This window comes from Salvelinus fontinalis, chromosome 16 (genome assembly GCF_029448725.1).
Source record: "Salvelinus fontinalis isolate EN_2023a chromosome 16, ASM2944872v1, whole genome shotgun sequence".
Classification (NCBI taxonomy): Eukaryota; Metazoa; Chordata; class Actinopteri; order Salmoniformes; family Salmonidae; genus Salvelinus; species Salvelinus fontinalis.
The window spans coordinates 26,312,897-26,337,261 of NC_074680.1; the positions used below are offsets into that span (position 1 = coordinate 26,312,897).

The 24,365-nt window shown below is 41.4% G+C and overlaps 1 protein-coding gene across 3 annotated transcripts in view; it reads right to left on the reverse strand.

The window, feature by feature from the left end:
* Nucleotides 1-431: 431 nt before the first annotated feature.
* LOC129812877 (apoptosis-resistant E3 ubiquitin protein ligase 1-like) overlaps nucleotides 432-24,365 on the reverse strand; it is a 47,444-nt gene continuing 23,510 nt past the window's right edge. For all 3 annotated transcript variants that reach the window (XM_055864827.1, XM_055864829.1, XM_055864828.1), the window contains 18 exons: nucleotides 13,415-13,486; nucleotides 12,833-13,059; nucleotides 12,261-12,498; nucleotides 11,427-11,596; nucleotides 11,127-11,307; nucleotides 10,686-10,939; nucleotides 10,495-10,572; nucleotides 10,237-10,378; nucleotides 7,163-7,284; nucleotides 6,968-7,043; nucleotides 6,753-6,862; nucleotides 6,466-6,645; nucleotides 5,596-5,721; nucleotides 5,245-5,374; nucleotides 5,080-5,138; nucleotides 3,710-3,799; nucleotides 3,400-3,575; nucleotides 432-3,179 (listed from right to left, as the gene is read on the reverse strand). In XM_055864827.1, the coding sequence (XP_055720802.1) occupies nucleotides 3,077-3,179; nucleotides 3,400-3,575; nucleotides 3,710-3,799; nucleotides 5,080-5,138; nucleotides 5,245-5,374; nucleotides 5,596-5,721; nucleotides 6,466-6,645; nucleotides 6,753-6,862; nucleotides 6,968-7,043; nucleotides 7,163-7,284; nucleotides 10,237-10,378; nucleotides 10,495-10,572; nucleotides 10,686-10,939; nucleotides 11,127-11,307; nucleotides 11,427-11,596; nucleotides 12,261-12,498; nucleotides 12,833-13,059; nucleotides 13,415-13,486 (2,534 nt within the window). In that variant the 3' untranslated portion in view covers nucleotides 432-3,076. The remainder of the gene's footprint in view (nucleotides 3,180-3,399; nucleotides 3,576-3,709; nucleotides 3,800-5,079; nucleotides 5,139-5,244; nucleotides 5,375-5,595; nucleotides 5,722-6,465; nucleotides 6,646-6,752; nucleotides 6,863-6,967; nucleotides 7,044-7,162; nucleotides 7,285-10,236; nucleotides 10,379-10,494; nucleotides 10,573-10,685; nucleotides 10,940-11,126; nucleotides 11,308-11,426; nucleotides 11,597-12,260; nucleotides 12,499-12,832; nucleotides 13,060-13,414; nucleotides 13,487-24,365) is intronic.

Below are 24,365 nucleotides of genomic sequence, written 5' to 3' on the forward strand. Positions count from 1 at the left end.
AAATGAATTACTTTTTTTTGGTTCCATCTCTCACAGTTGAAGTGTACCTATGATAAAAATTACAGACTTCTACATGCTTTGTAAGTAGGAAAACCTGCAAAAGCGGCAGTGTATCAAATACTTGTTCTCCCCACTGTATGTAGCTGTACAATAATGGAGTAAACGCTTGCTTACTTGCTTATGGCGGCACAATGTGCAGGATGATGTCATGCCATAGCTCGCCGTTATTCATGACAGCTAGAAGGTTCCCTGTTCTGAGACCAGTGTCTCTGCATATGTTGTCCACACAGGTTTAATGTGGTCTTCCAGAAGGCCTGCGCCCATGAGAGAATACCCACAGTATGAGACTGCTGGTGGCTAGCTCGAGATGCCTGAAACAGTGACCAGCAAATCTCAGCCTTCTTAAAACATAGACAAATTGACACACAATGTAATAATAACTTTTTAATCACATTAAACAAAAGGGACTGCAGAGCAGGAACTCTGACATTCATCAGTGATGACCAACAGTTTGGCCATTTAATTTTACACAAAAAAATCTCCCCTCCAAGCCATAAGCAACTAATTAACAATATTTACATAGATAAAAATCCAATACCAAACCCCAATAAGCACTGAGCTTTCCAAATCAGTCAAACTGGAACCTTGAACACTGAAAACTGGACCTGCTTATGAATGTGAAACACTATATAAACTAACTTTAAATCACAACTGCTGTTTCTATACACATCTTCATATCATGTCCTTATCTGAACTGTGTTCAACTATTTACACTTTTGTAAATGCACATGGTTTGTATAAGAATATTTCAGATCTTGATTCCTATAGTACAATGTATTTCTACTTCTGTCAACAGTTTGACTTGTGCCTCCATAAGGATAGCACCAATAACACAAACAGCCCCCTAAAGAAGATCCCAATAATGTTGAATTATTCTGTTAGAAGTGTGTATCCTGTTCAACAAGAGTGATGTGACGTTTAAGTGGTAAATCTCTTAGTGGTTGATTCACATTGATAAATGTGAGGAGGGTTGAACAACGACAACTTAACCTGCCGTGGGTTTGCATTTGTGGTGCGTTGTGAGGCTAATGATTCAAGTGAATATGATCTTTTAACACGTCAAAGTATACAGTAGTATTGCTTAAAAATGTGTGTGTGTGTGTGTGTCTGTCTGCTTTAGGCTACTGTGCTATATGCTGCATTCTACATGATGCTTTCCTAAATAGCCTGTACATGTGGTTAGCTGCCCACTGTAATACACTGCATATTGTCAAATGTACAAATGTTCGCTGCAGAGATTAAACGACCATAGAAGATGAATACATGCAGTTCAGAACATAAACCAATATTTCACACCATCCCGTAGGCTCATGGTTTGACTTAACAGTATTATACGTACATGAGCATTGGAAAACTGTGTAAATATGTAGAAATAAGTCAATAATACAATGAAAACACAGGTAAGAAATATTCACCTTGTGTATCCTGTCTCAGTATCCTTGCTCAGGTCAAAGACAGCAGCCTATGGGTAGTACAGTCAGAAGGGAGGCAGCTAAAATCACACAAGCACTCGGACGGACACAGACAGCGAGTGGATGCATAGATGGAATTGGAGATCCAGAGGTAAACCCAGTCAAGAGCACAGGCCCTGACCGATATCAAGATAACAGTTGAAGAGACTGGAACTCGAGGTTAAAATCCAATTGATATTCACATCTCAAATCTCCCCGGCAAAGTCAACAGAAAGTCATGTTATAGTAATATCTCTGTTGTTATACTTTTACTAATCTAGGCTTCGTTTAACTATACACTCCTATAGATAAAGTCAGAGGCAAAGGGTTTGAATAAGGCAGGTTTAAAAAAACGAACAAAAATAACTGTTACGGATCAAGACGAATAACATCGTCAACAAAAAGCCATCAACAGTATGGGTGAAAACAACACAAATCCCTAAGTCAGTCCATAAAACAGACAGTCACATGGGCAAGTACTTTGTTTGTTCCTTTGAAACCCCATGTCTTTGTACAGTGAAGTCAATTGCTGATGTGAAACGTTAAAGGGATACTTTGGGATTTTGGCAATGAGGCCCTAACCCTTTATTTACTTGAAGGAAGTTAGAGGTAGTTTCACGAGCCACACCTATAGACTTCCAGTCATTGCGCTGACGCTAGTTAGCAAGGGATCGTGAAACTACCTCTAACTTCCTTCATACTGGACAGAGACATAAAAATGTTATCCACAAGCTCATCTGACTCTGGGGAAGGTCCCCATTGCCACAACCCTGAAGTATCCCTTTAATAACAAAACATAAATGAATCAGCTGGGCTTCAACTGTAACATATGAAACTCCCACCAACAAAAAAGTGTGACCTCAAATATATAAATATCAAGTAGCTCTTGTCCCTTCTCTTTAAAAATAAAACAAAAAAATCTGAACTGTTGCCATAACATGAAAACCTATTTACATGTATGTACACATATTGAAGTAAAAGAGTCATATATATATATATATATATATATGTATATACTGTATATCCTTCCCTGATCAGTTAAGGCCAAAGTGCTATGGGTGCGCAGCTTCTCCAAACTTTGTATAGGCTGCATTTGCATTTAAATGTTCCTAATTTTTTCCCAAAACAAAATTACAAAAAGCAAAATAACATCAAGCTCACGAGGCTCTTAAACTAGTGCTACGTTCTGTCTCAAACATATAAAACTAAGTAACTCTTGCATCTAGAAGAAAACTACCAAGCCTTTTTTACACCAGTTCATCTTTCTTCATTAGAAAAGCAAGCGTTGTACAGCATATACATAGTGCCAGCAGACATATGAGGACTGCCCAGGGACATCCTGTGGGCTTCCTGTAATGCCCTCTACCACTGAAAGAGGATCATGGGTAGTCTGTGTGAGTCGAGGAAAGTTGTCCATTGTCCAATGCTGATGGAGAGGGTAACAGGGGTATACCAGAGGCCTGGTTAACGCAGGTTTTGTAAGTACCCCCCCCCCCCCCCCCCGCTGTATGAGCAGGACTACAGTGTGACCAGAGTCTGGGGGTGAGCTCCAGGGATAAGGCCAATCAGAGCATGCCGAAGCCCTCACTGCCCTCACTGATGGCGAGCTTCAGCATCTTGTGCAGCTCCTCATAGGAGTCATAGGTAGGGAGGCACAGCTGGTTAAAACTAGAGAGAAAAGAATCCACAGAGTCAATTGACAGTTGTGTATGTGTTTATTCTACAAGATGTGTAGTGTGTCTGTGCATTATTCAAGTAAAGAACTGAAACCAACTACATAGTACATGCATATGAGCCAAGTACGAATGTGAGTGTAAATGTGCATATACTGTAAATGTCTGTCTGAGCGTGTGTGTTTGTGAGGGTGCGTGCATGCCCGTCCACTCACCAGGTGTGTGCGGTGGGCAGGGTGCTGTGTGTGGGAGCAGCGATGATCTGGAAGGAGGGGCAGAGGGTGCTGAAGCCCCCGGGGGGCAGCTGGGAGGAGCCGGTGGTGAACTGCAGCAGGCGAGCCAACTCCTCCTGGGTGAAGCTGGACACCACAGCCCAGAACCACTTCATCACCTAGGACAACACAACACCAGAACACAGTCAGCATGGTGCTCAACACAAGCAAATTTAACACATCTCCATCAATGCTGTAGCAAAGCAGTATCTTTCACCGTGTACTATGGGTCAGACCTAGTGATGTCACCCACCTTCTCTCTGAAGTGCCAAGACCCTCCTACGACCACAGCATGGGCCTTGAAGTCCTGGACATCGATATCCCCCGTACCACACAACAACAGCTAGGGACAAACAGACATTTAGAGGTCGATCGATTAATCGGAATGGCCGATTAATTAGGGCCGATTTCAAGTTTTCATAACAATCGGAAATCCGTATTTTTGGACACCGATTTGGACGCTTTTTTTTTTTTACACCTTTATTTAACTAGGCAAGTCAGTTAAGAACACATTCTTATTTTCAATGACGGCCTAGGACCGGTGGGTTAACTGCCTTGTTCAGGGGCAGAACGACAAATTTTTACCCTGTCAGCTCGGGGATTCAATCTTGCAACCTTACAGTTAACTAGTCCAACGCTCTAACCACTTGCTTTACATTGCACTCCACGAGGAGCCTGCCTGTTACGCGAATGCAGTAAGAAGCCAAGGTAAGTTGCTAGCTAGCATTAAACTAATCTTATAAAAAACAATCAATCAATCAATCATAATCACTAGTTAACTACACATGGTTGATGATATTACTAGTTTATCTAGCGTGTCCTGCGTTGCATATAATCGATGCGGTGCGCATTCGCGAAACAGGACTGTCGTTGCTCCAACGTGTACCTAACCATAAACATCAATGCCTTTCGTAAAATCAATACACAGAAGTATATATTTTTAAACCTGCATATTTAGCTAAAAGAAATCCAGGTTAGCAGGCAATATTAACCAGGTGAAATTGTGTCACTTCTCTTGCGTTCATTGCACGCAGAGTCAGGGTATATGCAACAGTTTGGGCCGCCTGGCTCGCTGCGAACTAATTTGCCACAGAGAGAAATTGTCCTATAATTCCTATAATAACTACAACCTAAAACTTCTTACCTGGGAATATTGAAGACTCATGTTAAAAGGAACCACCAGCTTTCATATGTTCTCATGTTCTGAGCAAGGAACTTAAACGTTAGCTTTCTTACATGGTACATATTGCACTTTTACTTTCTTCCCCAACACTTTGTTTTTGCATTATTTAAACCAAATTGAACATGTTTCATTATTTATTTGAGGCTAAATTGATTTTATTGATGTATTATATTAAGTTAAAATAAGTGTTCATTCAGTATTGTTGTAATTGTCATTATTACAAATACATTATCAAATATACAAATATATATATATATATTTTTATCGGCCGATTAATCGGTATCGGCTTTTTTTGGCCCTCCAATAATCTGTATCGAAAAATCATAATCGGTCGACCTCTAATTTAGACATTACAGGGCCATAAGAGTGACATTTAGAATATATGACAAGGGATGTACGCTTGGAACGTATGACAGTGAATGTGATTTTATGCAGCATACCTCCAGCTCATTCTCATCAAATATGGCCAAAAGGTTCTCTGGAACAAGTTCATTCAAACCTGCAATTCACAAAACAGTTTGTTGCCTATCCCCTTACAGAGATTCCAGATTAGACACACAGGTGAATGTGAAGAGGCCATACAATATCTACGTTTGTATCCTTACCTTTGAGAAAGTGCTCCACCTCGTCTCGCACCTGACTGGCGAGCCTGTACTGGGCCAGCAGGTTCAGATAATGCATCTTGTTCTCATTGTTGACAGCAATCTGAGCTCCTCCAGATATCAGCTCCACCACCTGCAGTGACAGAGTAACAGAGCTCAGGACATGACTGACAACACATACCGAACCTTACACACTACCTCTACTTTTACACACTCCACTTCTATTTAGGAGTCCTAAGCAGTCTGCCAAGGAAATCATATGGGTTTCTTCTGTTTAGTTATTGCTTTATTTTTTCTGTGAGATGACTTGGTGGATAAGGGAAGTCATGTCAAATAGAATGATTGCCTCATCACCTTCTCCAGCTGTCCTGACTTGCTGTACTTCTCCTCGGCAAACACCAGGTCCATTTCACTGATATCATTGTTTAGGATGACACAGACTTTCATTTTGTAGAACTCCTGATCATCCGTCTCAAAGTACTGCCGTGGAAAATGAAATAAAAACACAGGAAAATGGAATTGAAATAAACACGTCATTCTATCTCGGCGAAACAATAAGGATGACTTATCCACTTAGAGCGGCAGGTTTAGATCTTAATATGTTCTATAAACACCACAACATACAACTGGAAAGCTATGAAATAAACACATCTCCTTTCATGGCCTTGTGAACAATGCAACACTTACAGTTTGATACCAACTAGGGCTGGGCGATATGGCCAAAATCTCATATCCCGATATAGGATCATTTTCTGTCAATTCAATTTATAAATAGTTTATATAAAATGACCACATGTAAAGGCCTATTTCTTATTACATTTTGAATTATACTCAACAAATAAAAAGGTACTTACTCATATTTGATTATTTATTTTATTTAGAAACTGTGCAAATGTTCAATGAAGCACGAAACAAAATCTAAAATATGAATGTATAAAATCTAAAAAAGGTAAATACCTGAATACCTGACACGGCACGTGTGGAAGAACTCAAAGCGTTGTCCAATTGGCAAAAAATATTGCCGTAAAGAGTGTGATTTGCGACAACGAAATGAACAATAGAGCACAATATGAAACGATAAGACGCTTTTCTATCGTCACACGATATATATCGTCATATCGCCCAGCCCTAATACCAACTAGCCGAAGCATAGAGGTAAACATTGGGAGTGAGGTCGAACTCCAGTTCCTCTGAGCGGCTGTGGGACTGGGGTGGAGGATGTACCTTGTAGTTCATCCTGAGTCCGATGATCTGGGCTAGGAAGGAGCGGGTGAAGCGAGCACGGACCATCTGCTTGTAGGCCCCGCCCAGGGCTGACTCGTACAGGCACTTCCCCACCACGCGGCCGGCAAACTCATACATCTTCAGACGCAGGTGGGCCGGCCGCTCTGCATTGGGGTGGACCTGGGAAGACAGGCAAACACATTACCTCACTATCATATTGGCAAAGTCAGTGAATATTGACCCTAGCCGTATTGTGTTAGTTGTGCTGGTGAGAAAGGAGGTCTTACCAGGCCCTGGTTGTCGTCACTGAAGCGAGTGAACAGCTGATTGGTGGTGTCAAACAGGGTCTTACAGATGAGCTCAAACCACTCCCTTCGCGGCCCTCCCCAGTCCAGAGCTAGGGGCCAACACAACACACAAACTTAGTCATTCAACAGCGCTTACCACAAACAACACCAGCTGACTGTCCTGTCATCTTCTGTATGTTGAGTGTTGATCTTACCTTCCTCATCCTGGAACACCACCTCAAAGTTCTTACTCCAGTCCGACACGGAGAAGTTCCGGGTGGATTTCAGAGACTGGGGAGAGAATTCTTTTGTAATTTTCAATTTCCACTCATTGTCATCATATGAGTCTGCTGTAGCAGTTCTTAATCTCACTGCGGCTCGGAGAGTAGTTGCACAGTGGGTTCACTCACCGAGTCCAGGATGCAGTGGCGTGTGATCTTCAGGCAGGTCTTGGTGCGAGGTCTCTTGGAGTGGATGTGTCTGAGCTCCCTCTGGAAGAAGCTCACCTTGTCCTGGAACGTCTCCGAGCCTCCTGTCAACGGCATAAAAAACATACAGATCTTAACCATGTACTCCCCATGGACACTGAATTGGAAGAGGAAAGAAACTAGGGCTGACCCCATTTAGTCGACTGGTCGGTAGGCTGTTGGTTGACCGAGATTTCTTTAGTTGAGCAGTAGCAAAAAATAAATACAAACGTTAATGGTGTAGACACCTGTCTGATTGGCACCTGTCTGAGCGGACTAATCCATTATAGAGGCTGTAGGGATGGCATAGTCCATCACTCTAAGACATGTGCTATTGAAATTGTATATGGTTATATTATGTAAGAACAATGGCGCAACACTAATAACAATTATATTATTTATAACAAATGCGCTTTCTCCCATGTTGGATAGCGGTCGCAGTTCTGAAACATCAGTGCGCTGTTGAATTGGCACCTTTTCCTAGACCAGCAAAGTTATCAGCATGCATATTGGTGTTGAGAACAATGCGGTTGAGGCAGCAGTGGAGTTAGGAGACGAGAAAACAGCCTTTTCCTTAATTGCCTAAGAAAAGTGAGGAGAGAGGAAACCAACTTAATTAGGTCTATAATCAATAGCCTAACTGTTAAATGTGCCTGGCTATATAAATCATCCATGTACAGAAATGTACAGAAATAAGACAGATCCTGCTTCTGTTGCCAGTTTGAGTGTTTGTTTAATAGCCTGCTGATTCTGTGAGCACCAAGCCTCATGTAACCACAACATGTTGGATAAACAATTTCACAAATTCGGCTGTTTATAATCTTTGCTATGCTGTAATAAAGGCATTGGACTTTTTTCCCGTTAGAACAGCCTCTCTGGTATTATTTATAATCTATTTAGTGTTGTTTACACTGTTCTAAATTGTCAGGAAAATTATATTTATAATAATAACCCTCCTTATTGTTATTATTACTATTATTATTATTGATTGTCAATATAATAATAAGTAATGCCATTATAATTAGTAGGCTTAGTATAGCAGCCTTCCCCTTTACCTCCTGAGCAATCAGAAAACATTCCCCCGTTTTGAGTTTATTTGTCACGTCCTCTGCATCCATTTTTCTGTCACGTGTTACGGTGTTCAGAGTTCATCACCAATTAATTGCTGTGATTATGATACAGTGCGTTTGGAAAGTATTCAGAATCCTCGACTTTTTCCACATTTTGTTACGTTACAGCTTTATTCTACAATGGATAAAAATAAATAAAATCTTCATCGATCAACACACAACCTCATAATAACAAAGCAAAAACAGGTTTTTAGACAATAAAAAACAGAAATACCTTATTTACATAAGAATTCAGACCCTTTGCTAAGAGACTCGAAATTGAGCTCAGGTGCATCCTGTTTCCATTGACCATCCTTGAGATGTTTCTACAACTTGATTGGAGTTCACCTGTGGTAAATTCAATTGATTGGACATGATTTGGAAAGAGCCCCGAAACAGGATTGTGTCAAGGCACAGATCTGGGGAAGGGTACCAAAAAAATGACTGGAGCATTGAAGGTCCCCAAGAACACAGTGGCCTCCATCATTCTTAAATGGAAGAAGTTTAGAACCACCAATACTATTCCTAGAGCTGGCCACCAGGCCAAACTGAGCAATCGTAGGAGAAGGGCCTTGGTCAGGGAGGTGACCAAGAACCTGATGGTCACTCTGACAGAGCTCCAGAATTTTTCTGTGGAGATGGGATAACTTTCCAGAAGGACAACCATCTCTGCAGCACTCCACCAATCAGTCCTTTATGGTAGAATGGCCAGACGGAAGCCACTCCTCTGTAAAAGGCACATGACATTCCGCTTAGTTTGCCAAAAGGCACCTAAAGGACTCTCAGACCATGACAAACAAGATTAAACTCCTTGGCCTGAATGCCAAGCATCACGTCTGGAGGACACCTGGCACCATCCCTGCGGTGAAGCATGGTGGTGGCAGCATCATGCTGTGGAGATGTTTGTCAGTGGCAAGGACTTGGAGACTAGTCAGGATCGAGGGAAAGATGAACGGATCAAAGGAGATCCTTGATGAAAACCTGCTCCAGAGAGCGCAGGACCTCAGACTGGGGTGAAGGTTCACCTTCCAACAGGGAAACGATCCTAAGCACACAGCCAAGACGATGCAGGAGTGGTTTCGGGACAAGTCTCTGAATGTCCTTGAGTAACCCAGCCAAAGCTCGGACTTGAATCCGAGACCTGAGCTTTTCAGGTCTCTCCAGAATCTCTCTGGAGAGACCTGAAAATAGCTGTGCAGCAACGCTCCCCATCCAACCTGACAGAGCTTGAGAGGATCTGCAGAGAAGAATGGGAGAAACTCCCCAAATACAGTTGTACCAAGCTTGTAGCGTCATAACCAAGAAGACACAAGGCTGTAATCGCTGCCGAAGGTGCTTCAACAAAGCGTCTGAATACTTATGTAAATGTAATATTTCAGTCTTTTTTATTTCTAAAAACCTGTTTTTGATTTGTCATTATGGGGTATTGTGTGTAGATTGATTTAATACATTTTAGAATACGGCTGTAACGTAACAAAATGTAGAAAAAGTCAAGGGGTCTGAATACTTTCCGAATGCACTGTACTATAAGTCAGGCCCTATTGGTCACGTGCATGCGATGCATACATGTGTCATGTAAAGAGAGCAAGGGTTGATGGAATAGAGAATGTAAATGGCTCTAATTATGTTGCAGCTTTAGCAACACGGACAGCGGCATTAACACTGTTGATATTCTGTGGTGATCGCTGTAGTGGGGAGGAGAGGGTGCGAGTCACACAGTGTCATTTTCTTACACACAATCAAATCAAGTGCGGTTGGACTCCCTCTAGTCATTAGGGTGTCTTAATTATTTAATCAAAACAGTGAGCTTAAAGCATCGGACAAGCTCAGTGAATATAGTTGATTTGATTAAAATACATAGCATGTGTCTATATATGGAAAATGCAAGTTTTAAAAAAGGAAACCAACCGATATTCTTGTGCAGGAAACGGATGAAGGTGGCAGCCATGATGTTTCTGTCTTTACAGCTCAGCTCCACTGGCGGCTGGATCCCATCATCCACCACTAGAGTCAGGTACTTGTGAACGGGGTCAGGGCCGTAGTATGTGAACTGGAAGGGACAGCAGAGGATGGTGAACACACCAGCTCATTAAATCTACTGATAAAAGGTCAGAAAGTATTATGTGGACATCGTACAGTGTTTCAGAGCAGTTCTGCTTGTCCTACCTTTGTCCCTGGACACACTCGAAAGGTAAAAAGGCGCCATGGAATAATTTTCAGGTAAAACTCCTTCACGGACAGTTGCTGTGTAGCAGAAAAGTACATTTTCCAGTCAATGACAAGTCTGCAACACACCCAACTGTAGATTATGTCCTATTTCTATAAAAGCCTTCCCTTTCTATCCCCTCTTCACCCACCTTTGGGGATATGTAGCAGTAGACCTTTTTGGGTTTCTTGACCTTCTCTGGCTGGTCTTCTACAGGGGAGTCATGCTCGACCTCCTCGTCCCCCATGGAGGGTCTACTCTGAGGGGCCATCAGAGCCGAGGCTGGGAGCTGCCACGAGGAGTTACTGTAGTTACTGTAGTTCCCTGTGCCGTAGAGGTACGCCTCAAAGTAGATGCTGATCCCTGGAGTTGACACGTTCTTCTCCACACAGTTCTTCTCATTCTCTGTGGGGGAGGTGGAAGAGTAGCAGTTGAAACACAGGAGCGATGTAAGAGATTTTACTACACAAAGAACAAAAGTCTTCATATACACTGTACATGATCTAATTTTGAGTATGATAGGCTGACTTGCTGAAATATTTCCTTCACCTCGGCCTGTGTAATCGTACCCTAAAATAGGACCCTTACTCACCACTGAGAACGATGATGTCAAACTCCCCATTGCTGATGGGCAGGTCGTTATAGGAGATGCGTGCCCGAAAACAGCCCTTCTTCCTAAGGGTGATCTTCAGCAGTACCTGGCACAGCTGCTTGTTGGACGTCACTGACTTACTGTAGTACTCCTCCAGGCTGTCGTCATCCACTGTGCCCAACTGATAGGAGGCAGACACAAAATGGATTCCCAGTTTCCACTTTTACAGTCTAAAATCCGGAAACAATTGACTTCAGGCTGTTATATGAGGATTGTTATATTGGGTCTCAAGTGTCTTACCGAGTGGACGTGGACACTGTAGTTGACCTCGTCTATGAGTGAGGTGGAGTTACTGGTGGGGTTGCCATACTCGTCCCGGGGCTCAATCTGCAGGGTATGCTGCTGGCCATATACTAAGACCAGCGTGGAGAAGTGGTAGGCTATCTTCGTTTTAGATGGGACCACTGTCCCTGAAATGAACACAGAAAATAAGGGAAACAGATGAGCATTGAAGGAACGTTTCAAATTAAAGTATGTAGTGTTTACCAGTATAATACAAGCAATGGCCCTGAGACAACAGAGAAAAACAACTCTCTTTCATTTACACAAAGGTTCAAGTTGCTTCCATGTTAAGGGAGCATTTCAACACGTATCAAGCCTGATTGATCAAAGCTGTAGAGCATGATGACAAATTAAATCATTCCAAACATTGTAATAAACAACCAGATGAAAGTAAAATGTTCCCGAAAAATATTGATTTTGTCTTAAATAAACTTGATGTCATGATCAGCATCACATCATGCTATATTTAGTAAACAAAGCCAAACTACAAACCAGATTGTGATGAAGAATACTATTAACAGCCTTATTATCGTGCTATGAGGACAAGCAATGGAAAGAACATTGGAAGAAACATTGGCATTATAATAAGGGGTATCAACATTTCTGGTCTGGGTGGCCATTCATTCATTCCTACTAGGCAACTTCAAAGTTATGTTCTTTATGAGCAAAAGCACATGATTATCAATATCACTTACTTAAATGTCATCCATGCTTTGTATTAAATCTTACAAATATAGCACAGTCCTGTCCTGAAATGGGTTACTTACACAGCCCAAAAGGTCATGACCTTACCTGGCTGGAATATCTTGTAGTAGGGGCTGTAGGCCACGTTGAGTCCTCCCAGTTTGACGGCCACCTCATAGCGTCCGGCCTTTCGGACAGTGAAGGTCACTTTGACCACGTTGGACTCAGGCTCCTGCAGAACCTCCTGGGTAACGGGGATGTCTAGGGCCAGCTCTATGTGGGTGATGTTGACCCTTAACCCCACGGGCCGGTGGGCAGGGAAGGGCTGGCCGTTCTTATAGAAGAGCTGGGGTAGAGAGTCAGAGAAAACCATGAGAAACCCTGGCAGGAAGTCTAGCACCACAACTTGTGCCAGAACACCATCCTGCCGACAGTCTATTCATTGTGTGCTTTATGATCCCAATAGAAACCCAACAAACAAGCCAAATAACAGAATGACTGATTTCAATCTGCAGAAACAAAAAAAACTACATCCAAATGTATCCTTCCTCCACACTCTTTAATACTTGATGTAGGTTGTTGTGTTTTAATCAGTTTCAAACAGAAACTAAACTCTTAAAATCCAGAAATTACTGAAGCAGACTTCAGATTTCAAGCCATTAGGTGGGTAAGGATCTTACCTGAACACAGAAGCTCATAGTTTGGCCCACTTCCTGTGGGTCCTTCCAATCCCATGACACATTGCAGGAGCGCGGGTCCAGGTAGTTCCCCCGTACATAGTCATAGATGCTGCGGTCTCCCCTCCTCCCAGGGTCATCATTCTGCAGGAAGCTAACCACCCGCGCAGCGAGCTCACATAGGAACTTGATGGTAAAGACAAACGCTATGATGGAAACAGTAATTCCACCTGACAGGGGGAGACATTGTGTCAGAGAGCTAAATGTGATTAAATGCACAGCACACTGAGGATGGCTCATACATATCTCATTAGTAGAGAGACCATTTGCAATGCAATATTACTTCAAAGAATGCCCTCCAGGTCTATTTGATTTAATGAACTGCAGATAAGCAGTAACTGTATGGGTAAAGCTTGAAAGTCTTGGGACACAAACAGTATCACAAGTTCAAATATGTACTAGTATTTCAACAAGTTCAAAGTTCTCCCTGATAATTCTTAACTACAAGTTAGTTTAGACTCCAGGCCTGGCTGACAGGCACCCATCCCCTACTTCAAACAGCTACGGTCAGTAGAACTCACTCACCAATCACGTAAAACATGAGGTCCCTTATCAGAAAGCAAAGTGCCACAGTACAGCCAAATATAAGAGCTCCCGCTGAAAGAGAAACAAAGACAGACAGCATACTTCACTTGACTTTCACAGCACAGAAGGAGCTTTCAACAGACATTTCATATAAAGCTGACGTGCTCTAGTGTACACCATTCATTCTGAGAGGCATACTTACAGATCAACTTGGAGGATTGATTTGTATTTCACTTTTGTTTTCTGATTCATCTGTAGATAATAAACCTTTAAACGTAGCACACACCCAGGTTGGACTCTGCATCCAGGACATTCATCAGGAAACCTATTAGGTCCATGTTGTCCTGCACTAGCCAAGTACTGCAGTATATGGACTAGGGCTGACCCCATTTAGTCCACTGGACGATTGTTTGGTCGATAGGCTGTTGGTCGACAGAGATTTCTTTAGTCAAGCAGTGGCTTAAGAATGTATGACACGAGGCACCTGTCTGATACACGCCTGTCTGAGTGGACTAATACATTGCGGAGGCTGCGTGGGTGGCACACCAATATCACCAGTACTACTAATTACAATGTTTGTTTGGTTACGGTCATTTCTGTTAATGCATTCAATATAGTACTATTACAGTCTAACCGTCATTGTAGGAGTGGACACGTTGTTTGCAGAGCGCACAACACTTGTGAGAAAAAAAGTTGTGGTTTATTTAATTATATTTACGAGTTGTCAATTTATTCATTGTCTTTTGTTTGGAGCGCTCCTGTCAATCTTGAGTACGCACCTGATTTCGCAAAGAAGTAGGCCTAGGCTACCTGGCCTGGGCGCAAATGTAGGCCTATAAATGTTCCCGTTTGGGGATTTGATACCATTTTGAATTGTCTTAACTCATCACCACTGTGGAGCTTCTCAAAGTAATTTTGTCTTCGCCTTAAACCGCAAATAAATTAAGTCTGTTTTTACATCCATTGAGAATGACAAAAGTTGTGTGTCTGTCTGAGCTCACCAGCGTGGGAAACTCTCGAGGGCCCAGAATATTTTATACAGTGTTGCAAGTTTGCTAGCATGAGCTTCAGGCCAGACCAAGTTAATGGTTGATACAATGTTTCAAGTTCATTGCAGAAAGGCCATGCATAGCAAATATGATTAATAGGATATTTATTTTTTAAATCAGGACATTTTCTACCTGCAGTCTGCAATGTTTTTAATTTGTTGGCTTTATGTAGGCTATTTTTAAATATTGTCAATGGCAATAGAAGTTACTTTGAGATTTGTATCAATTTAATTTAGATAGAATTTTGATTAACCACATAATATTGATTGAGATATGAAGACATTATAAATTAAATGAAACTGTTCCATGAAAATGTGCAAATGAGAATCCTAACTGGTTGGCAGATCAGTAGAAACGGTAGGATAACTTGGCACTCCAAATTGAAAAGGCTGCCGACCGCTGGTGTAGCCTATTACCGGCAACTTCAGGAAAGTAATGGCAGAATCTGCGAAGGCCAGATCTCCCTCTTTAGTAATTTGTGCGTCTTCATTTTTAATCGCAGTGCTTAAAGCATCAGACAAGCTCAGTAGCTTACACATAGTTGATTTTATTCAAATATAGGGTGTGTCTATATATATGGAAAAATACACATTTACAAAAAAATATATTTTGTACTTTTTTTCTCCTCAATTTCGTGTGGGGCGGCAGGTAGCCTAGTGGTTAGAGTGTTAGACTAGTAACCGAAAGGTTGCAAGATTGAATCCCCGAGCTGACAAGGTAAAAATCTGTCGTTCTGCCCCAAAACACGGCAGTTAACCCACAGTTCCTAGGCCGTCATTGAAAATAAGAACTTGTTCTTAACTGACTTGCCTAGTTAAATAAAAGGTACAAAATAAAATATCCAATTGGCAGTTACAATCTTGTCCCATCGCTGCAACTCCCGTACAGACTCAGGAGAGGGCAAGGTCGAGAGCCATACGTCCTCTGAAACATGACCTTGCCAAGCTGCACTACTTCTTGACACACTGCTCGCTTAACCTGGAAGCCAGCTGCACCAATGTGTCGGAGGAAACACCGTCCAACAGGTGACCGAATTCAGCATGCATGTGCCTGGCCCGCCACAAGGAGTCACTAGAGTGCAATAGAACAAGGACATCCCGACCGGCTAAACCCTCCCGTAACCCAGACAACGCTGGACTAATTGTGTGTCTCCTGGTCACGGCCAGCTGTGCCACAGCCTGGGATCCTGACCCGGGTCTGTTAGACCGCTGCGCCACTCGGGAGGCCCACATTTAAACATTTCAATCGATTGGTCGAAAGAACAGACGACTCTCGGTTGACCAAGTTTTTTTTTTAGTTGGGAACAGCCCTAATGTGGACACTGTTAATTCACTGATGCACCACATAACAAAGGCAAATCAAGATTTTCCGGGAATAGGAGTTAGGCTATTCTTGGCGTCAGAGAAGATACCCATCACAGGAAGCATAGCTATTTGCTAATTGAGAGTGTATAGGCCAATGAGAATCGGTGTGTGTACTACAATATGTAAATTAGGATAGGAAATGGTACATTGGAGAATTGTAATGTAACAACATAGGCCTAGGCTACCTTCTTAACATTATGTGGTTGCACTTTTTTTGGGGGGGGGGGGGGGGTGAAAGATTTGATTTATGATTACGATTTTTAAAATCCAAAACATCCATGTACAAGCAACAACAAGCAGACGCACACAAACATCCACAACATCATCCCCACCCAGACCCACCTGCTCACACCCCCATCTTCAGCACTAGGCTTACTCTCCCCCACATGACTTCAAACCGCACCATTTTGTATCTCTCCGTCGCCTACGCACATTTAGATAATAAAGCATTTGACATTTCCATTGGGTTAACGATTTATTTCCAGTTAAGTATACGTTTTCTCAAGATGATTGATGAGAAAAGTATCGTCCAGCCCATCGGGTATCTCACTCCACCCTCATATGCCATGTCTTGAAATATGCAGACAGACGGATTATAAGTAAATTTACATTGTAATATTCTGACAGGCAATTTTCTAACTCCTCCAATAACTTTTGGGCTTTATAGCATTCCCAGAAGGCATGGATTATTGAGTCATTGTTCGTTTTACACTTAAGACATGACCCGTTGCGCTGTAGAATGTAGCATGCGCATCTTCAATATGTACCCATTGTTCCTCTTTAATCTTTTAACTATACATCACAAGTAAAGTCCCTGAGTGGCGAGTTGATACAATTCCAGGTCTGGAAGGTTAAAACCACCCTCTGATTTAGGAAGATGTAAAACTTTCCTTTTTATTCTATGAGTTCTATTTGCCCATATAAAGTCTGTTATGACTGAGTACTTGTTTAAAGAATCTAGTCGAATCTATTATTTTTACTATTTCGATAATTTTGTTTTTTCCCCCCATGCAAATCTTCTATCCTGAGATTTTAGAATATTCTGAAAATATCTTTAGCAAAGGGGGGCAATGAGTTTTCAATATTGGTCAGGTACAGTGCATTCAGAAAGTATTCAGAACCCCTTCTCTTTTTCCACATTTGGATACGTTACAGCCTTATTCTACAATGGATTAAATAAATAAAAATCGTCAATCTACACATAATACCCCATAATGACAAAGCGAAAACAGATTAAAAAAATTTAAATAAGAGAAATACCTTATTTACATAAGAATTCATACCCTTTGCTATTAGACTTGAAATTGAGCTCAGTGGCATCCTGTTTCCATTGATCATCCTTGAGATGTTTCTACAATTTGGGAGTCCACCTGTGGTAAATTCAATTGATTGGACATGATTTGGAAAGGCACACACCGGTCTATATAAGGTTCCACAGTTGACAGTGCATGTCAGAGCAAAAACTAAGCCATGAAGTCAAAGGAATTGTCCGTAGAGCTCCGAGACAGGATTGTGTCGAGGCACAGATCTGGGGAAGGGTACTAAAACATTTCTGCAGCATTGAAGGTCCCCAAGAATACAGTGGCCTCCATCATTCTTAAATGGAAAAAGTTTAGAACCACCAAGACTCTTCCTAGAGCTGGCTGCCCGGCCAAACTAAGCAATAGAGAGAGAAGGGCCTTGGTCAGGGAGGTGACAAAGAACCCAATGGTCATTCTGAGAGAGCTCCAGGGTTCCTCTGTGGAGATGGGATAACCTTCCAGAAGGACAACCAGCACTTCACCAATGAGGCCTTTATATGGTAGAGTGGCCAGAATGAAGCCACTCCTCAGTAAAAGGCACATGGCAACCCACTTAAAGTTTACCAAAAGGAACCTAAGGGACTTTGACCATGAGAAACAAGATTCTCTGGTCTGATGAAACCAAGATTGAACTCTTTGACCTGAATGCCAAGCGTCCCGTCTGGAGGAAACCTGGCACCGGCAGGGACTGGGAGACCAGTTAGGATCGAGGGAAAGATAAACGGAGCAAAGTGCAGAGAGATCCTCGATGAAAACCTGCTCCAGAGCGCTCAGGACCTCAGACTGTGGTGATGGTTCACCTTCCACCAGGACAACGACCCTTAGCAGACAGCCAAGACAATGCAGGAGTGGCTTCGGGACAAGTCTCTGAATGTCCTTGTGTGACCCAGCCAAAGACCGAACTTGAACCCGATCGAGCATCTCTGGAGAGACCCGAAAATAGCTGTGCAGTGACGCTCCTCATCCAACCTGACAAAGCTTAAGAGGACCTGCAGAGAAGAATGGGAGAAACTCCCAAAATACAGGTCTGGCAAGCTTGTAGCATCATACCCAAAAAGACTCGAGGCTGTAATCGCTGTTAAAAGTGCTTCAACGAAGTACTGAATGCACTGTATGAGCATTGTTAAACTTATGGGTCTGTAATAGAGGTCGACCGATTAATCGGAATGGCCGATTAAATTCGGGGCCGATTTCAAGTTTTCATAACAATCGGAAATCCGTATTATTGGGCGCCGATTTGCCGTTTTTTTTTTTTTTACACCTTTATTTAATCTTTAATTTAACTAGGCAAGTCCGTTAAGAACACATTCTTATTTTCAATGACGGCCTAGGAACGTTCTGCCTAGTTCAGGGGCAGAACGACAGATTTTTAACCTCAGGTGTCAGCTCGGGGGATCCATTCTTACAGTTAACTAGTCCAATGCTCTAACACCTGATTACATTGCACTCCACGAGGAGCCTGCCTGTTACGCGAATGCAGTAAGCTAAGGTAAGTTGCTAGCTAGCATTAAACTTATCTTATAAAAAACAATCAATGACTGTCATTGCTCCAATGTGTACTTAACCATAAACATCAATTCCTTTCTTAAAATCAAAACACAAGTATATATTTTTAAACCTGCATATTTAGCTAAAAGAAATCCAGGTTAGAAGGCAATATTAACCAGGTGAAATTGTGTAATTTCTCTTGCGTTCATTGCACGCAGAGTCAGGGTATATGCAACAGTTTGGGCCGCCTGGCTCTTTGCGAACTAATTTGCCAGAATTTTACGTAATTATGACAACATTGAAGGTTGTGCAATGTAACAGGAATATTTAGACTCATGGATGCCACCCGATAGATAAAATACGGAACGGAATAAACGTTTTGTTTTTGAGGTGATAGTTTCCGGATTAGTCAAAGGTATATGGTTTAGAGAGAAAGAGTCGACGCGTTATAATTCCTGTAATAACTTGCGGCTGAATTTGAAAGGGGTTCCTTTGTTATTTTACCGTTCATGTCTTCCATAGAGAATGTCTTGATCTTCTTCAAATAAGGTCTGTGTTTCGTGCAGGCTTAAACTGCCTCGACGTTTTGATACCCGTGTAAATCTCACTAGGATAAGGTAACGTTTGTCAACATATTTTCATAAATCCACTCTACAAAAAAATGTATCTTCGCTTATATTTATCCAATATTGATCAGAGTTACCTTGTCCTATGGATATCTACACAGTTATACAATTGGCACGGTGATGTAAGCCTACACGAAACACAGGCCTTATTTTAAGTGAATCTAAAAAATTAACCGCTTTTCAGATTTTGCTAGAATGTGTCATGGGAATTATGACTCGCACTTTGGTTGTCATTTCTTACCATGACCATTATTAAAATAGGATTTCCTGCATATAAAAATTCAAGTTTTTGTTTTCAACATTCATCACAAGTAACTTAAACTCTAGTTTTATTCAAACAGTTGAGAGTATGTCTCCTAAGCAGATTCTTCAGTATCATTGTCACTTCAGAGCTGTGTGCGTGTGTGTGTATTTATGTATTATATTAAGTTAAAATAAAAGTGTTCATTGTTCATTCAGTATTGTTGCAATTGTCATTATTACAAAAATGTGTGTGTGTATGATATATATATATATACAGTGGGGCAAAAAAGTATTTAGTCAGACACCAATTGTGCAAGTTCTCCCACTTAAAAAGATGAGAGAGGCCTGTCATTTTCATCATAGGTACACTTCAACTATGACAGACAAAATGAGAAAATAAAATGCAGAAAATCACATTGTAGGATTTTTAATGAATTTATTTGCAAATTATGGTGGAAAATAAGTATTTGGTCAATAACAAACAAGCAAGATTTCTGGCTCTCACAGACCTGTAACTTCTTCTTTAAGAGGCTCCTCTGTCCTCCACTCGTTACCTGTATTAATGGCAACTGTTTGAACTTGTTATCAGTATAAAAAGACACCTGTCCACAACCTCAAACAGTCACACTCCAAACTCCACTATGGCCAAGACCAAAGAGCTGTCAAAGGACACCAGAAACAAAAAATTGTAGACCTGCACCAGGCTGGGAAGACTGAATCTGCAATAGGTAAGCAGCTTGGTTTGAAGAAATCAACTGTGGGAGCAATTATTAGGAAATGGAAGACATACAAGACCACTGATAATCTCCCTCGATCTGGGGCTCCACGCAAGATCTCACCCCGTGGGGTCAAAATGATCACAAGAACGGTGAGCAAAAATTCCAGAACCACACGGGGGGACCTAGTGAATGACCTGCAGAGAGCTGGGACCAAAGTAACAAAGCCTACCATCAGTAACACACTACGCCGCCAGGGACTCAAATCCTACAGTGACAGACGTGCCCCCCTGCTTAAGACAGTACATGTCCAGGCCCGTCTGAAGTTTGCTAGAGAGCATTTGGATGATCCAGAAGAAGATTGGGAGAATGTCACATGGTCAGATGAAACCAAAATATAACTTTTTGGTAAAAACTCAACTCGTCGTGTTTGGAGGACAAAGAATGCTGAGTTGCATACAAAGGACACCATACCTACTGTGAAGCATGGGGGTGGAAACATCATGCTTTGGGGCTGTTTTTCTGCAAAGGGACCAGGACGACTGATCCGTGTTAAGGAAAGAATGAATGGGGCCATGTATCGTGAGATTTTGAGTGAAAACCTCCTTCCATCTGCAAGGGCATTGAAGATGAAACGTGGCTGGGTCTTTCAGCATGACAATGATCCCAAACACACCGCCCGGGCAACGAAGGAGTGGCTTCGTAAGAAGCATTTCAAGGTCCTGGAGTGGCCTAGCCAGTCTCTAGATCTCAACCCCATAGAAAATCTTTGGAGGGAGTTGAAAGTCCGTGTTGCCCAGCAACAGCCCCAAAACATCACTGCTCTAGAGGAGATCTGCATGGAGGAAAGGGCCAAAATACCAGCAACAGTGTGTGAAAACCTTGTGAAGACTTACAGAAAATGTTTGACCTTTGTCATTGCCAACAAAGGGTATATAACAAAGTATTGAGATAAACTTTTGTTATTGACCAAATACTTATTTTCCACCATAATTTGCAAATAAATTCATTAAAAATCCTACAATGTGATGTTCTGGATTTTTCCCCCTCATTTTGTCTGTCATAGTTGAAGTGTACCTATGATGAAAATGACAGGCCTCTCTCATCTTTTTAAGTGGGAGAACTTGCACAATTGGTGGCTGACAATACTTTTTTGCACCACTGTATATATATATGTAAAAAAAAATGTTTTTTTTTTAAATAAATCAGCCGATTAATCGGTATCGGCTTTTTTGTCCTCCAATAATCGGCATTGAAAAATCATAATCGGTCGACCTCTAGTCTGTAATCAGCAGGGGACTGTCCCATATTGTCTTGGTTTTAATATAACTGTTTGATACATGGAACTAGGAAGCACTGAATTGAGTGACATGTGTTGTCATTTGTGTAAATAGCTACGTGTGCAAAAATAATGTTCACTGAGTAAAAAAACTATAATCCCCCCTCACCCACACACCTGTTACTGTCAAATTCAACACAACAAAAACAATATCTGTGGGCTACACTGCACATTATTACATTGTACACTTTCTGCCTGTGGACATCTGTTCTACAAATGTGCCAGCAGAGCATGATACCCTTTTGTTGGCATAATTTATCTCTTTCAGGCAGAGAGTACGCCTGGCTTACCCCTTTTTATGCACTGTATTGAAAAAGTGAGAAAGAGGGAAAGTGTTGTGTTCCTTTCGCCTCTATAGTGGCATCCAGCTTAAGCCAGGCCCAGCTCCAGCTACACTTGATCCCTGAACCCACTTGTTTAACAAGCATTGTCACCTCATTTTCTCATTATGAAAATTAACCACATAAGTTACTGTAGAGGGAAAACATTAGTTAACAGATAGTGGTTAGTTCTTCTTTTTTTTAACCTTTATTTAACTAGGCAAGTCAGTTAAGAACAAATTATTTTTTACAATGACGGCCTAGGACCAGTGGGTTAACTGCCTTGTTCAGGGGCAGAAGGACAGATTTTTACCTTGTCAGCTCGGGGATTCGATCTTGCAACCTTTACGGTTACTAGTCCAACGCTCTAACCACTAGGCTACCTGCCTCCCCAGGTAACTAGTGAACATTTCACACAGATTGCCAGGGTTCAGTAAGCAACTAACGCGTTATAACTCGAGGAACGGCAAGGAGTCGTATGCCAGTTAATATTATAGCGAATGGTTAGGTTACTAATGTTTGCTCATCTGATGTTGTAACGAGCTGTCTGACTTTATTAGCAAGCTACATTTCACACCATAAACTAAATGATTTGATCAGATAAGTTGACTAATGTTGCTCAACATTTCTCTGGCTAGCTAACGGAAAATTCGATCCAGCTAGCAAGATACTTAAAATACTTGTTCCATCACACTTTCTCCCTCGCCTCAAACTTTCCAAATGTCAGTTGTTTTTCGGTTATAGCTCGTGAAGTACGCATCATCACCTTCTCACCCCCGTCTCCGTGGTCAGGCTTCTCACCTAACGTTACCTCTTCGTTACCGTTCAGGTGACCCGATGCTATAACTGGCACGCTGCCTTTCCAGAGCGCGCGCTGATGCTGTAACTAGTAGCCGGTTGTCTCCTCTTTCTGCAGTCGTGTGCTGCGCTGCATTCTGTTGCTATGTACACGATTTTGCTCCAGTATTGCTAGAAAAAAGAAAAAAAAACGCGCATCACTCGTTCGTTTACAGCCAGTAGCAATCCAACCTCCCCCTGCCAAAGTTCTCATTGGATCTACACGAATCACGTAGGTCACCTATTTTAGATTCAAAACGGCAAATTTCGCCGAAAGGTGACTAGTTTGCATCGCTGATAATTGCTTCGGGGTTGTTGAGTCTTAGAAGGCTGTAGGATCCTTCCAATTGTTGTTTAATTCAGATTTATATAGATTTTCATAGAAGCTTTTAAAATGCTAGTTAATCCCGTTGTTTCTAATGAACGAATTTGTATCTTTATCTTTTAAAATTATAACTGGTTTGGCGTGTAATCGTTTTGTGAGGGCTGCGAGATTTTTAACAGGTTTATTTGCCATTAAATAGAATGCTTTATTTGAGTTTAACCTGTATTTGTTGGCTCTCTTCAAAAGTAAATCATATTCCTGCTTATGTTCAGAAATTGTATTTTCTTCTTTACTTTGTACGGATTTTGTATGTACTTTTTCTAAAATAGTGATTTATTTTTATTTAATTTGAATTTCTAACTCAGATGTAACTTTTGCAGACTAATGAGATTAGCATGCCGTTAATGTACGCCTTAAAAGTATCCCAAATTATAATCGGGGAAATTCTTTCTCTATCCTCCATGTCTACATTTGTAATGAAAACACCAGATTTGCCTATTAAATCAATGTGTAATCTTTTACCATGTAAGGTACAATTCAACATTAGAAAATTTCCTTTTTGGTCTGTGTGCTCGGATATAACAGAACGGGGTGTATTCTTATTTATCAGCATGCCTGCACTACTGCTGTTTCTACAGTAGTTGGCAGTAGGGCTGGGCGTTATGCCCTAAAACTCATATCTCAATTTTTTTAAACTTATAAGTGATTCAAGATACATCTAGATTTTTTAAAAGTTCTCTCTACATAAGCTTTGTTGTACAATTAAAAAGGTTAAATACACTGCTTTTAAAACAGTCACCAAAATTCTAATGAATTGAGAGCTTGTGAAATTATACCTAGGCTGAATATATATGCCTTCCACAACCATAAGACCCACTAATAATGTAATTATTTTATCAAAAATAGTTGTACCTTTTTTGTTGTTGCAATAATCACTGATTTGGCTTTCAGGTCGGTCTATAAAAATGCTATTTTTGTAACAAATTTAACCAAAACCATGCATAATGCACATTCAGTAATAATGTTGAGGGCATTATATAAAATGAACACCGGTCTCATGAACAATATCTCGAGCACAAGCCCATGTGCTAATATTTATATTTCAAGTTTAGCCAACCTGGATCTAGGTATAATTTCAGAAGCTCTGAATTCAGCTAACAAGGTAGAACAGTTGAATTGTTATGAACACAACCGCCTGTCCGTCTCCAACTGTTTGAACAGCATGCTAGCCTGTCCACTTTGTTCCCTTCTGTCCATCTCCAACTGTTAGAACAGCATGCTAGCCTGCCCACTTTGTTCCCTTCTGTCCGTCTCCAACTGTTAGAACAGCATGCTAGCCTGTC